This window comes from Xenopus laevis, chromosome 1L (assembly GCF_017654675.1).
Source record: "Xenopus laevis strain J_2021 chromosome 1L, Xenopus_laevis_v10.1, whole genome shotgun sequence".
NCBI lineage: Eukaryota > Metazoa > Chordata > Amphibia > Anura > Pipidae > Xenopus > Xenopus laevis.
Window position 1 is genome coordinate 19,722,751 of NC_054371.1, and position 18,746 is coordinate 19,741,496.

Genomic DNA, 18,746 nt, shown 5'->3' on the forward strand with positions numbered 1-18,746 from the left:
TTGGATCTTTATACCTTAAGTCTACTATAAAATCAGGTAAACACTAAATAAACCCAATAGGCTGGTTTTGCTTCCAATAAGGATTAATTATATCTTAGTTGGGATCAAGTACAAGCTACTGTTTTATTATTACACAGAAAAAGGAAATCATTTTGAAAAATTTGGATTATTTGAATAAAATGGGGTCTGTAATTCTGAGCTTTCTGGATAACGGGTTTCCGGATAACGGATCCCATACCTGTAAATGGTTAGGACAAGTACATTTTCCTCTGATATCTATTGTATTATCAGTATGCATACTGTATGTTCTTTAAATGACCACATCCGCTGTGCTTAATTTTGGAAGACGGTGAAAAACCTTAAAATCTTTATTATGAACATTTTCCCAATATTGTGAGCTTGACTATGTATATACAAACACAGCACGGTAGTAAAATGAATTACTTTGTACTAAACGTTCCAACATAGGTGTAATGTGTAAAAAAAAAAAAAAATTGTTACTCGTCTCGCAAAGGAATTCGATATAAAACTTGGAATTAGGAATCAAAACATGGCACCGGCCTGAGGAAATATTCATTTTCTCAGTGAAAAGGTATCCAAACTGTCAGTTTAGATAACATATATTGTCCCAAACTGTTATTTACAATAAGTAAGTATGTACCATACGTCTATAATAAGTTATCTAGCGCAGTCGTTTTTTTTTGTTCTATACACAGTTTTCTGGTTCACATTCTTTATCTTCATTGAGGGCTGGGCAGGCAGTTCCATTGTTAGCAGGTTTCAAGCGAATGTATCTTGTTCTACTATTAACCCCAGCGGTCCCACAGCTGCCTCTACAGAGACCCCAGGACGACCATACGGAAACCTCGCAGTCCAGTGGTGTTTCTAAAAAATAAGCAGTAAAACTAGTTACTGGAAAGCCATATGCAGAGATTTGAGTATGTCGATGAGATTTTTGGTTGATTGTTTTTACTGAAATAATGTGGGTTTTGTTTGAAACCATTTTGTTTCTTCTGTTGCAAGTTTAAGGGGCAGATTTACTAAGGTTCGAGTGTATTATCGAAGTTAAAAAAGTTCGAATTTCGAAGTCATTTTTTGGGTACTTCAACCATCGAATAGGCCATATCCGACTTTATTCTAACTAAAAAAAAATTTGACTATTCGACCATTCGATAATCAAAGTACTGACTCTTAAAAAAAAAACTTTGGGGCAAATTCACTTAACGCCAAAGCGCCTAACGCTAGCGTGAATTCACCAGCGTTGGGCATTTTCGTTAATTTTCGTAAAACGGACGCTGGCGTACATTCGCTAGTGTTACTTCGCACCCTTACGCCTGGCGAATTTGCGCAACGGACGTAACTATGCAAATTCACTAACGCGCGCAGTGTTCTGAACGCTACCTTTTACGCTAGACTTCCTTCGCCACCTCAGACCAGGTGAAGTGCAATAGAGTAGATAGGGATTGCTTCATAAAAAGTTAAAAAAATTTCTAAGTCCCAAAAAACGCTGGCGTTTTTTCTTTCTTATGGGTGATAGGCTTAAAAAGATCGAAAACATTTTTGGGGCTCCCCTCCTTCCCCCCTACGTTTCCTAACTCATGGCACCTTAACTATACAGTGGGCACATGTGTAGGGCAAAATAAACATTTTATTTGCTGTTTTGAAGGTTTCCCAGGCTTGTGTAGTGCTGCTACGAATACTTCCATTGTAAATTGAATTTGGCGCCATATGCAAATTAAGCATCGTTAGCGTAGTAGGCGAATTAACGCTAGCGCAACTTCCCAACCTTACGCTACCCCTGAGCGCAACTTCGGATTTTAGTAAATTTGCAGAGAGCTGGCGAAAATATGCCTGGTAAAGTGCCGCGAAGCAGACACCGGCGCAACTACGAATCTTAGCGAATGTCCCACACTGACTTCAATACTTCGCCAAATTAAACCTGCCGAATTGCTGTGTTAGCTTATGGGGACCTTCTTCAAACTTTTTCCAAGTCTTTACACATCGAAGTAAAAACCTTTCGATCGCTGAAATCCTTTCGAATTGTTCGATTTTAATTAGATCGAAAGATTGCCAAATTCGATGAAAAAACTTTAAATTGGATGTATTTAAATTCGATGGTCGAATTTCGAAGTACTTTCAACTTCGAAATTCGACCCTTGATAAATCTGCCCCTAAGGGTCCGTTTACTAAAGTTTGTAAAAATTGTCTATAACCCATCGCCCATTATCGATGAGAATATTCTAGCGACAAAATTAACTCCTCTCACATGTTTACTAAAGTGCGATGAGATAAATTTGTCTTGCGATAAGTGGCGTTAATTATGCAAGCGTAGCAGTTAATCGCAGCGCTATTTCTGGCGCATTGTGAGTTTTTTGGAGGTCATTTAGGTTAACTGCATAATCTACTTTAAGGGTCAGATTTATCAAGGGTCGTAATGGGAGTTTTTTTTGAACTCCCATAACTTCGAAATTCAAATAAAAAAATACCAATCGAAATGTATTAAAAAAAACGTTTTTGGGTGAAAATTTCACTTTGGGTGAATAGGCTGTATTCGAATTGTTCGAAGTTTTAACGCATTCGATTGAATTCGAATCAAAGTATTTGCCCAAAAAAACTTAGATTTTTCAAAGGAGGTCCCCCATTGGCTAAAACAGCAAATCAGCAGGTTTTAGATGGCGAATGGTCAGAGTCAAAGTTTTAAAAGAGACAGTACATGATAAATTTCGATATTCAAAGTATAAATTTTTTCAAATTCGAATCGAATTTTGACCTATTCAATAGTCGAAGTACACAAAAATAACTTGAAATTAGAAAGTTTTTACTTCGAATTTTCACTTCGACCCTTGATAAATCTGCCCCTAAATCTTGAGATTTTAGGGCACCACTGCCAATGGCAACACTAATGTGTATATTATATATATATATATATATATATATATATATATATATATATATATATATATATATATATATATATATATATATATATATATATATATATATAGTATATCAATGAGTTTATATAAAATAGTATTTATTACCAGTTTATGTTATTAAAAATACCTATGACCAATAAAGAATAAATTATTGTCCCTTTATACATATTTTTCTTAAATTAACTAATACTACAAAGTTAAGTATCATTCTACGCCAGTGCAATCACTAAATTTTCGTTGCTTATGTTTAAAAAAACTGACTCTATTCCTCTTTTACTATACGATTTCTGTCTTTTTTTCCACATAATGCCACTCTCTGGTTGGCAATAAAATTGGAGACAATTTTGTTTATATTTGGAGATAATACTGGCAATAATCTTTAGTAAATCTTGCGAGACAATTTACGTAGCATGAATGCGATAATAGGCGTTAATATATATGTTTGCCAGAATATTTGCACTTTAGTAATCTTGCTCTTTTGTCATTTCTGGCATTTTTTCTGGCGCAGGCTTTTATTGCTGCTTTTCGCACCTTAGTAAACTGGGAACCAAAAATAAATTGCGAGTTGATTAGGGGAGTTAACAGTGTTTATACAGTGTTTCCGAAATAAAAGGGGTTAAATTGTTGCCTAATGAAAGAAAATGTAATTCTAAGCAATTTTCCAGTATACATTCCAGTTGACCCTAGGGCTAGCAATTGGATCAGCCGATTTGGCCGGCATGTGGGTGTCCAAAATAACCCCAGATCCACTCAATGACAAACTCGTATATGGCTGTGTAGCCACCTTTAAACCCAGGTTGTCTGATGGTTCATAGACAACTAATTACAATTTTTTTTTTGCTATTAGGCTGAATGGATAAAATTCATCAATTTCTGTAGTGGCACAGAAGTGTAAGGCAAGAAGTACATCTGCCATAGGGTATAAACTTATCATATATGTCTGGGGGAAACCAAAATGAGCATTCCTATGTTTATATTGTAATTATTAGAACATTAAAGGGGACCCGTCACCCAAAAAAATTATTCAAAATCCTATTTTATCACATTAGTCAAGCAAAATGAACTTTATTTACACTATATAAATGATTAAATTCTTGCTTCCTTCAGTCTGGAAATTCATAATTATAACAAGCAGGCAGGAGCCATTTTGTGGACACTGTTATTAAGACAAGCCTTGTATCATCTCAGAATCTTGTTTGTGCACCAGAATGGGGGACCTGATGTCCATCCCCATGTCCTGGTTACACAATTAAATGGTAAAGAGAACTGGGAGAATGTGGGGAGAGCAGTGACATGTAGGAAGTGCTGAATGGAAAGTGAAAGTAATTGTCTGCCCCGCCTCTATGCCACTGGCATAGAGGAGTGGCAGACAATATTTGATTGACAGCTGAGATTTTTAAATGAGCTTACAACAGCTATGAATGCTTTAATAAAAAATAGAAATTGGATTTCATGTTTAATTTGAAAAGGACTTTTATTATACAATTTTTTGTGTCTGGGTGACAGGTCCACTTTAAGGGGCAGATTTATCAAGGGTCAAATTTTGAAGTAATGGGAGTTTTTTCAACTTCGAAATTCGAATAAAAAAATGAATTTATTTAAAAAAAATCGAATTTTTTAACTTCGGGTGAATAGGCTGGATTTTAATGATTCGAAACGACGTTTTAGTGCATTGGATTGAATTAGAAAATAAGTATTTGCCACAAAAAACTTAGAAGGTCCCCCGTAGACTAAAACAGCAATTTGGCAGGTTTTAGATGGCGAATGGTCGAAGTTTTAAACAGTACATGATAAAGTACATGATAAATTTTGATATTCGAATAGTCACATTTTTTTCAAAGTCTAATCGAATTTTGGCCTATTCGATAGTCGAAGTACACAAAAATAGTTTTTGAGTTTCTTTGCTTCAAATTTTCACTTCGACCCTTGATAAATCTGCCCCTTAGAATGTTAATTATTGACTATTACTGGTTATCTAAAGTGCAGCTCATACAGTAGACAAAAATATTTCCTTTTATTTTTAAAACTGCAATATTGCAGCAAATGCTAACAGATTCTCAATGGGTAAGAGGTTCCCTGAGCAAAGCACTAATATAAATGCAAATATGTTCCAATGGATAGAAATCAATTTATCAGTCGTGTGAGCAGAACAACATATAATTCATGGTAACGATTAAAATAACAATCATCAAAATCATCAATAGTGATGGGCGAATTTATTAGCCAGACGCGAATTCGAGGCAAATTCCCGTCTGTTTTTTTTTTTGGATGCCGGCGCATTTACGCAGTGTCCAAAAGATGGACGACGCCGTCAAAAATGAGACGTCAGCGCTGTTTCACGAATTTTGCAGGAAATTCGTGGATTTTTCGACAAAACGAAATGCCTCAAATTCGCCCATCACTAATCATCAACCTAATTTGCTGGAAAGGTATGTTTAATATCTTGCCAATATCCAGTCACTGAGTTATCCTATCCATTCAGCTTGACTGTTGCTGGTATCAGCTGTTAAATAAATGCCGTTTACCTGAGATATGTTCATCGATCTCATTTCCTGTTGTAGTGACATTGGAAACAATATCGAGAAACGACGAAAGCCTTCCTTTCACTTTAGTAAATACAACTTTGGCGATGGGTGGCAGGTTCTTTAGTCTGGGATAATAAAATGAGTTGGCAGGATGACTTGGCGATGAGGCTGTAATCTGTACAAATGAAAAGTCCTACAACATTAGGTGACTTTAAAGTGAAATGCGATGCGTATTTATAACATAAATCAGTCTTAAATTAGAAATATCATCGATGTCACTTGGTCAGAGCAGTTGGAGAGGAGGAAATGCTAATAACCAAGTTGTCCTCCCAATTAAGCCCCATTTTACGTATAAGTAAAATCACAAATGGAATTATATGGTGTGTGATTTCTATGGCTATGGGTGTCCACAAATAGGGGCATTTGCTCCTCCCTGGACTTGTACTTAATAATGAATTAGATTCTCTTGCCATATATATACTTATTCTTTTGTTTTTTATTATATGAGCACATTTCCATTAGAGAGCTGCCACAAGTTTAAGCAAGGCTTAAATCCTGGGGTTAGCACCCCTTCAAAAATGGACCATCCCAAAACTTTTCAGCTGAGTTTGCTGCCTATTCTCATGAGTTCCGTCTTAGATCCGCCCCTTCCCACAGTAAACTTCCTGCTCCTCCTCTGGGGGAAGAAGAAGAAGAAAATCAGAGCAGGTGGGCATCTGGAAAAGTGTGTGTGTTGTGTGTGTGATAGAGAGTATAAATGAACTTGTATATAGATACAGTGTCAGACTGGGGTGCCAGGGGCCCACCAGAAAACCTTAGGCTGAGGGCCCACGTTCCAAACTATTATATCTCCTCTTCTCACTCAATCTCTTTAGTCTCCTTGTCTCTTTTCTCTACATACTATCCTCTATTCTTCCATTATTAAGCCTCTTTGTTCTCATTAAGCCTCTTTGTTCTCATGACCATGAAATAGGCCAAATGGTTAGGCGCACTGATATCTGGGCCCACCGGGAGTTTTCCTGGTATCCCGGTGGGCCAGTCCGACACTGTATAGATAGCAATATAAATACTTATTTTGACATTATTAAATCTCATAGGTGCAAGTTGGGTGTTTGGACCGCGTGGCCTAGGGACGCCCGTCGTCTAAATCCGGCCCTGCCTACAACCATTCTCTCTAGGGCATTTGCCACAAAGCAGATTGACCCCTTCAGTTCCTTGTCCCATTGAATCTTTTAAAGGAGAACTAAAGCTTAAAAATGAATATGTCTAAAATTGCATGTTTTATATCATGAACTTATTGCACAAGGCTAAAGTTTGAGCTTGTCAATAGCAGCAACGATCCAGGACTTCAAACTTGTCACAGGGGGTCACCATCTTGGAAAGTGTCTGTGACACTCACATGCTCAGTGGGCTCTGAGCAGCTGTTGAGAAGCTAAGCTTAGGGCTCGTCACTAATTATCCAGCAGAAAATGAGCTTCCCTGGCTGTAATATAAGCTGATGCTACAGGTTTGCTGATTATTAAATTCTGATGCTAATTGCACTGGTTTCTGTGCTGCCATGTAGTAATTATGTGTATTAATTACTAATCAGCCTTATATTGTGACATTTCTATTCTATGTGTACTGTATATTGTGAGTGGGTCCCTAAGCTCAGTAAGTGACAGCAGCACAGAGCATGTGCAGTGAATCAGCAGAAAAGAAGATGGGGAGCTACTGGGGCATCTTTGGAGACACAGATCTTTACTGCTAAAGGGCTGTGGTTGCCTTGGGCTGGTACAGAAGCACAAAATATAATGTTCAACATTTCTAGCCTACTTCATTAGTTAAGCTTTACTTCTCCTTTAACTCTATTCACTTCTCATATTTATATTGATATTTTCAATCTTCTGATTTACTCCGCAATCACCTCTCAGTTTCTAATACCCTTATGCCTCCTCACTCTAAGTTGCCCATACACTGAAATATCCGCTCACTTGAAGAGGTCACTGAATGAGCATATCTAAGCCTGATTAGGCCACCCACATGTTGGGCCAAATTGGAATGATCCATTTGATGGTAACGTGTCAGTAACAGAATAAGAATGCTACACATACATAGCAATGTATACTACTTTATATATTATAGAAAAGCTTTGTAGATTCTGAAACCAAAATATTGGTACAAGTAATTTGCAATTCCTTTGCCTCCTTGCCCCCCCCTGGCAAATGTTCTGCAGACACCCATGTCTATGTCCATTTTTATAATATTTTAAACTTGAATTGTAACCTGTTCTATGATTGAATACTAGTAAACATACCTCAGTTACAGTGCCCTGTGGTATAGTAGCAAAGTTCGGTGATGAAAATGTAAATCCACTGTCTGTTCCGGCATCATACGGATGAAGTTCCAGTGTAGCGGATTGTTTCCAGTGCTTTCCTTCACAAAGGTTTAAAGTGTCAACGCCAACAAACCAATCCGGGCTTGGCACAATTCTCACCATGAAGGAGACCTAAAAAATTCCATCTATACAGTTATCAGAGGCGGTGATGCATCAGAGTGAATCCTTCTGACCCCTACTAATTCTTTCTATCATTTTGTCTTTTTATCAAGTCGTCAATATATATATATATAAATGGGTGTATATATAGGACAAAATAACAAAAACATGTAACATATTAATATCAAGTACATAGTATTAGTAGGGCCACCCTTTGCATTCAGAACATTTTCAGCCTATCCTGGAATGCTGTCATGCAAGACCAGAAATGTTTGTAGTCGGATACTGGACCATTTTTCAAGAAGAGAAGCATGCAGTTCTTTGAGAGATGAAAGGGGATATACATGTACTTCATGATCTGTACTGCACAGAACATCATTTGATGACTGGGGAAGGCAAGGGAGGTGATTACTTTATGAAACATTATGAGATCTGTTGTTCTCTTGACCCTGAAGAACAGGGCCGCCATCAGGGGGGGACAGGGGGGACAGGGGGGACAAGTGGCCCAGGCCTGAAGGGGGGCCCAGCAGTGCAGCATTTTTGAAAGAGCCGGGCCCCCCTTACGAGCGCCCGAGACGTGCGGCCTTTCCTTAGGATGCTGAATAAGGAAGTGAGCCGAAATTAAAGTCCTGAAGGAGCGAAAAAGTCATGAAAGGAGGCGAAGTTGAAGTCCTGAAGCCTTGAGTTCAATTCTACTGAACACCAGTTTGTGGGTTTTTTTTTTGTTTTTTTTTAAATCCCCTGGCCACCAATGTATTATTTTAATATTCTATACATAGTAACATAGTAACATAGTAACATAGTAAGTAAGGTTGATAAAAGACACATGTCCATCGAGTTCAACCTTTTTTTTTTTTATTAACTACCTATCTGCCAATTGATCCAGAGGAAGGCAAAAAAACCCATCTGAAGCCTCTCCAATTTGCCCAGAGGGGGAAAAATTCCCGCCTGAAAAGTCTGAATTTTTTCATGGAAACGGCGGAAAAGCCCAAAATGTTCAGATTGTCATACGAAACCCAGCGCAGCCCATAATATCTTTGAATTGCAAATAGGACCTCAGCCATTGACTTCTGCAGGACCTCCCAGGTTGAAGATGGAGTGTTTTTTCATTCTGACTGTTTGAATCCTCGTGGTATAATAAATATTGAAAAATTTTAGTTTTGTTTTCCACTAAAAATTCTGATTTTATAGTTAAAAAATCTTTTCTAGAGTTTTTGCATTCGAACTTTAGTAAATAACCCCTATACTGTACCTCATTCCACAGATAGACAGGAAATCATAGTTCTCATATGAGAAGTAGCCTTCTTAGGCTCACAGTGCAATGCACAGTCCTGGATTTGTGGAGAGGCCACAAAGGCCCGGGCCTAGGGCGGCAAAATTATAGGGGCGGCATGCCGCCAAGCCGCATCCCTAAGGAGCACTGGGGACTCAGAGTTCCCCAGTGCTCCTGTGCTTTAGAGTGCACTCGCGTGTGCAGGGAGGTTGTGCATGCGCTATGGTGCCGGCGCTAGTGCCATGCGTCCTCGGGAGGAAGGGCGTGCGTGCAAGAAGCGGCAGGCGCTGGAACCATGCGGCCTTGGGGCACCGTGCCATGAAATGCAGCCCCTTTTCTCTATTGTTCTAAGCGACAGATTCTGGTAGTTGAAGTCCCTCTGCTTTCCAGAAAATCTTTGCACCACCCTCTATGTAAAGCAGTATGACTTCAAGTCCCCGGAACCATCACTTCAAAATGGAACAAGATGAGAAAGGAACTGCATTATACTGTGAGCCTAAAGTACTCAGAGAAAAATTCGGATTTTGATAAATAAGGCCCAAACTGTGTTTACTTTGTTTCAATGATCCATTTTTGTGTTTAACACAAATATACAGTGGCAGAAATATTTTAGGGTACTTACAAAGGGGTGCCTTGAATGTGCCTCAAACTCAGTAGAGGCCTGCCCTGTGCCGCTAGAGATTGAGACTGCCGAAAATATTCCGTGCACACTTTGAATTTTTTCCCCGGCTGCTTCTATTTCTTTCATTAGCGGCCACGCTTCACCTTTTTCCGCAAAGTCCCTCACTCCATTACTGGCGGGCACCAGCTTTTTCCACATGTGGTAGTCGGAGCTGTGAGTGACTCCTGTTAAATAAAGGTATCAGCACAGATATGAATTATAAAATAAATATGGCCATGTGCCCTTCCGTGTCTTTTCAAAGGAAATAAATGATTATTTATACAAGAACAGTCCTTAGCATCTGAAATCTGATTCCAACCTTGAAATATGTTCTGTAACTTGTTTACGAAGAATAACTCCAGAATCAGAGAGAGAAGGGTGATATTGTCATTTGTATTTGGAACCATATTCATTTGGCAGTCCTGAGTGACTGGCCATTTCCCCAGTAACCATCACCTGCATTAACATTCTTGCAGAGACATTCAATTAAATCATTTCTCATATACAGTACATTTCTGAATAAATCAATGTTTGCATTCTTCTATTTTGCAGCAATTCTGTGTAAAACTAAGTTTTACTATGATATAGACAATCATATTCTAACTATTTGGAATTGGATTTCCTTATTTCTTTTTTATGTTTTGTGAATTGTTTAGATTTTTGTTCTGCAGTTCTCTCTCCAGTTTGGAATTTCAGCAGTTATCTGGTGGCTAGGCTCCAGTTTACACAAGCAACCCGGCAGTGATTGGAATAAGAGACTGGACTATGGATAGGAGAGGGTCTGAATTGAAAGAAAAGAAAAGTAAAAAAAAACGTAACTATAACTATAAAATTGTAGCCTCATAGAGCTACTTTTTTTTGGCAGGGGTCAGACCATCTGACAGTTTTTAAAAGGCAGAAGAAAAAAGAAAATTATTTGAGAACTATAAAAAATGCAGACCAATTGAAAAGTGGGTAAGAACATTCTACATCAAGTAAAATTAAAGGGGTTCTCTTTTAATTATATGCCCTCTGGTGTCCCTGGCCATCTCAGCTCTAATGCTACTGAATTGGAAGGACACTGCATTGTGTAATGCAAGCCAATAACATATTCGTTTACATGTGACCCAACAGTGATGTCACTCTTAGGTGCCATGTACAGTCACTTCCCATTGGCTCCTGCTGCACAGGGAAAAGCTGCTGACCAGTTCAATTCTGGCAGCTGGGGTGAGGTGTATTGTCATTGGAGGGGAAATCTTCTCTAAAAGCATGTGAAACATAAAATTTTTTGAAATTATCACCTGTACGTCTAATTATGGATAAAAAAAAAGTATCTCTTACAGTATGAATAAGTAAAAATAAAATATATATTAGCTTTTCACTTTCCCCTTTTTTTAGGGATGCACCAAATCCGCTTTTTTGGATTTGGCCGAATCCTTCTTGAAAGATTCGGCCGAATACTGAACCGAATCAGAACCCTAATTTGCATATGCAAATTAGGGGTGGGAAGGGGAAAATATTTTTTACTTCCTTGTTTTCTGACAAAAAGTCACGCAATTTCCCTCCCCACCCCTAATTTGCAGATGCAAATTAGGATTTGGATTTGGTTCGGCCGGGCAGAAGGATTCGGCCGAATCCGAATCCTGCTGAAAAAAGACCGAATCCTGTAAAATAGCAAAACGTAAAGAAAATGAAGATAAAAGCTTTAATTCTGCAAAGGATTTATTTGTCCAAGCCATTATTATTACAGCAACCCTCCCATTTCCTTCACTTAGCTCAGTATTTCATCGTTGGTGGCAGACAGGCCTTCCCCTTTAAATGCATTACAGGATAAGTAAACCTTTAAAACAAGTGAATGTAAAATTGATGAGGGGGCTATTCTAAGCACTTTTGTCATTTACATCCATTATTTATGTAATTAAAGGATACACATGCTGATAATATGAATGAATTTTGTTACAACAGCGTCACCTGCTGGTCAGTTTCCCACCAGTCTGACCACCAAGTAGTCAAGGAAATTGTCAGGAGAAAGAAGAAGGCTGCTCTGATGTTCTTCTGCTTAGGAAAGATTTGAGAGATATATATATATTTTTTTCCTAAGCAGAAGAACATCAGAGCAGCCTTCTTCTTTCTCCTGACAATTTCCTTGACTACTTGGTGGTCAGACTGGTGGGAAACTGACCAGCAGGTGGCGCTGTTGTAACAAAATTAATCATAGTAACAGTACATGTATCCCTTGATATCTTGGAATAACAAATAAAAATAAATAATGACAAAAGTGCTTGGAATAGCACCCACTTCAATTCTAAATTCACTTATTTTAAATGTTTACTTATCCTTAAATGCATTAAAAGGGGATTAGGTCCAAGTGGGAAAAAATAATTGAAAAGTTACCAGATTAATTAAGGGATAATGAAAGTTTCAAGTACAGGTGTAGGATACATTAGCCAGAAACCTGTTATCCAGAATAGCTGTCCCCTTTAGACCCCATTTTATCCAAATAATCCAATTTTAACAAAATGATTTCCCTTTTCTCTGTAATAATAAAACAGTATATTGTACTAGGTCCAAACTAAGATATAAATCCTTAAATAAACCAGCCTATTTGGTTTATTTAATGTTTCTATTATTTTATAGTAGATTCGAGGTATTGAGATCCAAATTATGGAAAGATCTGTTATCCTGAAAACCCCAGGTCCCGAACATTCTGGATAAAGTATCATATACCTGTACTGGCATGAAAAATTGGACTTATTCTTCTTGAAAAGAGGCACGTTAGAGGGAAGGACACATAACTGTCAGGGCTTTCAAGGAACTAAACGTCATAAATAGTCACTGATTTCCATTGAAAGGAAAAAAAGCTCTGGCAGACATGGGCAGTGACAAGTAGGCATAGCTCAGAAATGTTTGGTTTGGCTTCACAAGTAATACCCGTCATTCACCGTCAGTATCTGCCAAAAATAGTGTTTCCTGTGATTTCAGTAGGTGGCAATAAGTTATGAACACAGTGGTTCTTACTGAGATCACAAAACTGGTCAGAAATACTGCATGCTATAGGCCTTAAAGGAGAACTAAAGCCTAACTAAAGAAGTAACTAGAAATGTTGTACATTATGTTTTGGGGTTTTGTACCAGCCCAAGGCAACCACAGCCCTTTAGCAGTAAAGATCTGTGTCTCCAAAGATGCCCCAGTAGCTCCCCATCTTCTTTTCTGCTGATTCACTGCACATGCTCTGTGCTGCTGTCACTTACTGAGCTTAGGGACCCACTCACAATACACAGTACACATAGAATAGAAATGTCACAATATAAGGCTGATTAGTAATTAATACACATAATTACTACATGGCAGCACAGAAACCAGTGCAATTAGCATCAGAATTTAATAATCAGCAAACCTGTAGCATCAGCTTATATTACAGGGGAAGCTCATTTTCTGCTGGATAATTAGTGACGAGCCCTAAGCTTAGCTTCTCAACAGCCAATCAGAGCCCACTGAGCATGTGAGTGTCACAGACACTTTCCAAGATGGTGACCCCCTGTGACAAGTTTGAAGTCCTGGATCATTGCTGCTATTGACAAGCTCAAACTTTAGCCTCGTGCAATAAGTTCACTATATCAAATATGCCATTTTTAATCATATTGAGTTTTAGGGTTTAGTTCTCATTTAATACCAGACTTCCCCAAAGTGAAAATTTTTCAATTGGACATCATTTGTATTGGTGGAATTAGTAGGGGTAGGGGTGCGACTGAATCACATCACAACCCGCCATCCATGGGACCCAGATGGGATCACTATATACCGCTAGTGATGGGCAAATTTGTCCCATTTCGCTTTGCCGCGAAATTCACAAATTTTGACGCGGGCCCCTATTAAAGTCAATGGGCGTGCTTTAATTGTTAATTGTCAACAACGTCGAAACCGTCGCTAATGTCAAAAAAACTGTGACACTGTTGAATCTTCAAGGCAAATTCGCAAATTTATTCACCGGCGGCGAAAATTCGCAGCGAATTTGCGCCTGGCAAATAAATTTTCCCATCACTATATACCGCAGTGATGAGGATGGCAAGATACCAAACATTCTGTTATTACAGAATAACATAGGTATAGGATCCTTTATCTGGAAACCTGTTATCTAGAAAGCTCCGAAATACAGGAAGGCCATCTCCCATAGACTCCATTTTAATCATGTCATTTACATTTTTAACCATGATTTTCTATTTCCTTGTAATAAGACAGTAGCTTGTGCTTGATCCTAACTAAAATATAATTTATCCGTATAGGAGGCAATGCAATCCTATTGGGGTTGATTAATGTCGCAGTTATTTTTTTAACAGACCTAAGGCATGGAGATCCAAATTACAGAAAGATTCCCTTATCCAGAAACCCCCAGGTCTCGAGTATAGTGGATAACAGGTCTCCTTCCTGTATCAGTAAGGTAATATCAGTTCATTTTTAAAATATGCCTACTGGGGGGCAGCATGTATTTCAACCAACCGCCCGCAATGAATTTCTCATAATGAAAAAATGATTTAAATAAGAAACATTTTGTTGTTAGCCTTTATATTGTGACTAGTGATGGGCGAATTTGGGGCGTTTTCGCTTCGCTGAAAAATTCTTGAATTTCGCGAAACGGCGTTTTTGGCGAAATTGCGCCGGCGTCCATTTTTTTTGACGCCGTTGAATATTTGCTGGCGAATTTTCGTGGCGGTTTCGCAAATTTATTCACCAGCCGCAAATCGCGGGAGCTCGCGACTGCCGAATAAATTCACCTATCACTAATTGTGACATGTCCACAGGTTGTCCTTTTTTACCAATATAAGTTGAAATTGCTCATTAATTAGGGCATTATGGAGCCCCTATACCTCCAGGGTCTGCTTCCTCTGTAGTTACCCCCTGCTTACACTCCAAATACTCCAGACTGGAATGACTGGCTGACATGATTTATATTAGGCCTTGAGAACTCACAGGACAGAAACCTCTAGTTAAATAATCAGTAGAGATGCTTTGTATTCATTGCATTCAGCTGTCTTTTCTTTCTTTTAGGGAGGAACAAGGGGTCAGGTGCTGAGAAGCAGTTGGATTTTGGAAGCTTCTCAGGAACTTTCCACTAATAAGTTTATAGAAAAGCACAGCGAGGCCTCGGGCAGTCAAAGGTGATATTGTATAATCCTTTAAACGCTAAATGCACTCAAGTGAGTTTATATGACTGTAAAAACACAGATTATTTACCTTGTCTTTACCTACAGTGGCTTAGAGATCTTTCCATAATATACATCATGTCTTAAGGGCGCTAAAAGAATGTAAACATTAAAAGGGTAGTTTGCCTTTAAAGGAGAACTAAACCCTAAAAATTAATAGGGCTAAAAATGCCATATTTTATATACTGAACTTATTGCACAAGGCTAAAGTTTCAGCTTGTCAATAGCAGCAATGAGGACTTCAAACTTGTCACAGGGGGTCACCATCTTGGAAAGTGTCTGTGACACTCACATGCTCAGTGGGCTCTGATTGGCTGTTGAGAAGCTAAACTTAGGGCTCGTCACTAATTATCCAGCAGAAAATGAGCTTCCCTGGCTGTAATATAAGCTGATGCTACAGGTTTGCTGATTATTAAATTCTGATGCTAATTGCACTGGTTTCTGTGCTGCCATGTAGTAATTATCTGTATTAATTACTAATGAGCCTTATATTGTGACATTTCTATTCTATGTGTACTGTATATTGTGAGTGGGTCCCTAAGCTCAGTAAGTGACAGCAGCACAGAGCATGTGCAGTGAATCAGCAGAAAAGAAGATGGGGAGCTACTGGGGCATCTTTGGAGACACAGATCTTTACTGCTAAAGGGCTGTGGTTGCCTTGGGCTGGTACAGAAGCACAAAACATCATGTACAACATTTCTAGCTACTTCTTTAGTTAGGCTTTAGTTCTCCTTTAAGTACAGGGCAGCATTATGCATTACACCTTGCATTAAGACAGATAGTGCAGCCTACACATGCAGTATATCCCCTGGCACAAGTGCTCTGTGCATGGGCCTTAATGGGCACAATTTAGCTCTTCTTAGTGTTCTTGCACAAATAATAAATGAACCCCATTATCTACAGTATACAATTAAAATGTTCACTTCTGATGTTACTTACCCTTTACTTGGCACAGTGCTGTGTATCCCTACTCACACATGTGCAGCATCAGTGCTCCACAACTTTTTCACTGTAAAATGCCCCACTCCCATACTTTAGTCTTTCAGATCTGACATGTACATTAAAATTAAAATGCCTCTGTAAAGTTGTTACTTGTCCCCTTAAACTGCAAACTCACTCTCTGATTTCAAAATGCCATTTATACTTTACAGGCAAAGACGATCCTATACATCCGTTCTGACTTTACTGTAATAATATCCACGATTTGATCCTTAATTAGGTTTTAATTTATTTATATTCATATTCACTTACCTAGCAATGATGACCACTGAGCTGGAGGCCTGTAAAGGGGATATTGCTTAGGGAATGAAGCCTGGCTCCACTTCCCTGTAAAGACGATGCTATACTTAGCAAGTTCCTCTGCCGTGCAAATAGAATCTTCACTCAAGGGAAGGCAGCTGGAATACTCCAACATGGATAGCATGGCCAGGACAACAGTGCAATGTTTGTAGACCAGAAACATGGTTTTCGTTTTCTGCATATAAAGCACACATAACAAAATAACCACTTTTATCCATATTATAATAATATACTTAACTATAAAGAACCTGAAACAAACTCATAACTATACATAAGAACTGACATCTTCCTCCTACTGTGGGGCAAATTCACTAACCTCCGAAAATTCGTCAGAGAGGGCTTCGCTCACAGAGCAACACTTCGCCAGGTGTAGATTCGCGAGGACAACACTAATTCATTAAAATCCAAAGCTGCGTTCAGGGCGCTGAACGCTAGTGAAGTTGCAGTATCGTTACTGCGCCAAGCAAAGCGAAGTTGCGCTAGCTTTGGCGAATTTGCATATGGCAGGAAGTTAAAGTTGTATAGACGTATATGTTGCAGCAAATACATTACACTACACAAGCCCGGGAAACCTTAATAAAATAAAGTTGTTATATTGCCCTACACATGAGCCCAGTGCGTAGTTTATGTGCCATATGTTAGTAAATGTAGGGGGAAAGTCGGTTACCCCAAAAAATATTTACGATCTTTTGCAACCTATCACCATAAAAAAGGAAAAAACTAAAAAATTTTGAGGAACTCCTATCTACTCTATTGCTCTTCGCCCGGTCTAAGGTGGCAAAGGCAAGTCTGGCGCAAGAGGTAACGTTCAGTAAAATCCGCATCTTAGTGAATTTGCGTAGTTATGTCCATTTGCCAGAGCGCAAATTCGCCAGGTGTTAGGGAGCGAAGTACCAATAGAGTCTATCTCCTTCGCTTGTGAAGTTACGCCAGCAACCGTTAGTAAATCGGCGAAGTACCGAAATGACGTTTTCGCCCGCGTTAGTCACTTCGCCCTTTAGTGAATTTGCCCCTGTATGTTATTAAAGAACACTCAATATCATGAATAATATCATGTCACATACAGTGAATAAAATCTCTCCGAAATCACCTTCCAAACACTTGTTTCAGTTCAGTTGTTTTCAGATTGTTCCCCAGAAATAAAGACTTTTTTCAATTACTTTCCATTATTTATTTTTTACGGTTTTTCCAAAATCTAAGCTGAAAATTGAATGTTCGTGTCTCCGGTGTTTGAGTCTGGCAGCTCAGTAATTCAGGTGCAGACTCTAAACTGCTACAATTTTGTATCATTTAGTTGATACATTTCTCAGCAGCATCTCTGGAGTATTAGCAACTATTGTATCAAGTCTAACAGCTGCCTGTAATGAAACTCAGGGATTCTGCTCAGCAGGGACAAAGATAAGAAATGTATCAACTAAATGTATCAATTTAGAACAGTTTACAGGGTCGGCGACCCCCCTTCCCAGAGCTGCTTCAGAAGGTGAAAAATGACACTTTACACGTCAATATTAGAAAAACAGTGACACATAGAAAATAGAAAGTCACTGGAAAAAGTTATTTTTTGTGAATATATCTGAAGCCAACTAGTTGTTTGAAGGTGAACCACCACCACTTTAATTTCCAAGGTTTGTTTTTACCTAAAATACAAGAATAATTCAGTTTACATTCAGCAATGACTGTAAACCTCTTGGACATTGCTGTAGACAAATATCCAGAAAAGCACCTATTGCTGACTTCTAGTTGTTAACATTGATTTAGTTTGAGATATAGAGCAGGAATACTTACAATTTGCTTTGTAGCAGCAGTGAGCGAGGCTGGGAGCACCTGCATTTGCTGGCAGCTGAGCTGTTCTGGTGAAGAGAAAAGGAGGAACGTTCTATTTATGCCTTAAGAGGGACCACTTAGTCCAACAATGATTGTAACCTTAAGACCTTGCAGATTAAGTCAGTATGAAACAACCCTTTTTTTTTTTTTTCTTTCTTGGAGTTTTGGAGAAACAATTAGAGCCGTCTGTGTGCCAGCTGAACTAGGTTCCAGTAATAAACTGAAATCTTATAATGCTGACCTAATGAATTAGGATTTGCTAACAGCTACACTGCACTGTTTCGCCTCCTGTCTGTTCCTAAACTTGTAAAACATGCTGGAAACGGTTTCCCTTAAAGGCACAGTGCAAAACATTTTGTTCAGTGAAAATGATTTGCTCCCCTGGGGGATATTTTTTGTTAATTGTGAAATAGTTTGCTCAGCATGAAATAAACGGTTGACAGTCAGCGGGGTTTACGAGGGATTGGATTTCAGCTGGAGTGTTTTAATTTAAAACTCAAACACAGAAGGGTTTTAGTCTTTTCCTGCACAGACCGCTCGAGATATGGAGAGTAAATGTGTGTTGTATATTT

General features: G+C 38.6%; 1 protein-coding gene across 1 annotated transcript; it reads right to left on the reverse strand.

Moving 5' to 3' along the window:
• Positions 1-333: 333 nt before the first annotated feature.
• spon2.L (spondin 2, extracellular matrix protein L homeolog) lies at positions 334-18,358 on the reverse strand. Its single transcript, XM_018227894.2, has 6 exons — positions 18,136-18,358; positions 16,303-16,525; positions 9,833-10,056; positions 7,758-7,949; positions 5,462-5,636; positions 334-885 (listed from the first exon to the last, which is right to left on the reverse strand). The coding sequence occupies exons 1-6, from the start codon at positions 18,178-18,180 to the stop codon at positions 707-709; spliced, it is 1,038 nt and encodes a 345-aa protein (XP_018083383.1). The 5' UTR covers positions 18,181-18,358; the 3' UTR covers positions 334-706.
• Between the last annotated feature and the right edge of the window lie 388 nt (positions 18,359-18,746).

What these genes read in the sequence shown, in the direction of transcription:
- spon2.L (XM_018227894.2), bottom strand. Translation starts at nt 18,180, where the DNA reads ATGCAGGTGCTCCCAGCCTCGCTCACTGCTGCTACAAAGCAAATT. An exon ending in CTGCTGCTACAAAGCAAATT is followed by an intron (nt 16,526 to 18,135) that starts GTAAGTATTCCT and finishes CTTTATATGCAG; the next exon opens with AAAACGAAAACCATGTTTCT. An exon ending in GATCGATGAACATATCTCAG is followed by an intron (nt 886 to 5,461) that starts GTAAACGGCATT and finishes CTTATTTTTTAG; the next exon opens with AAACACCACTGGACTGCGAG.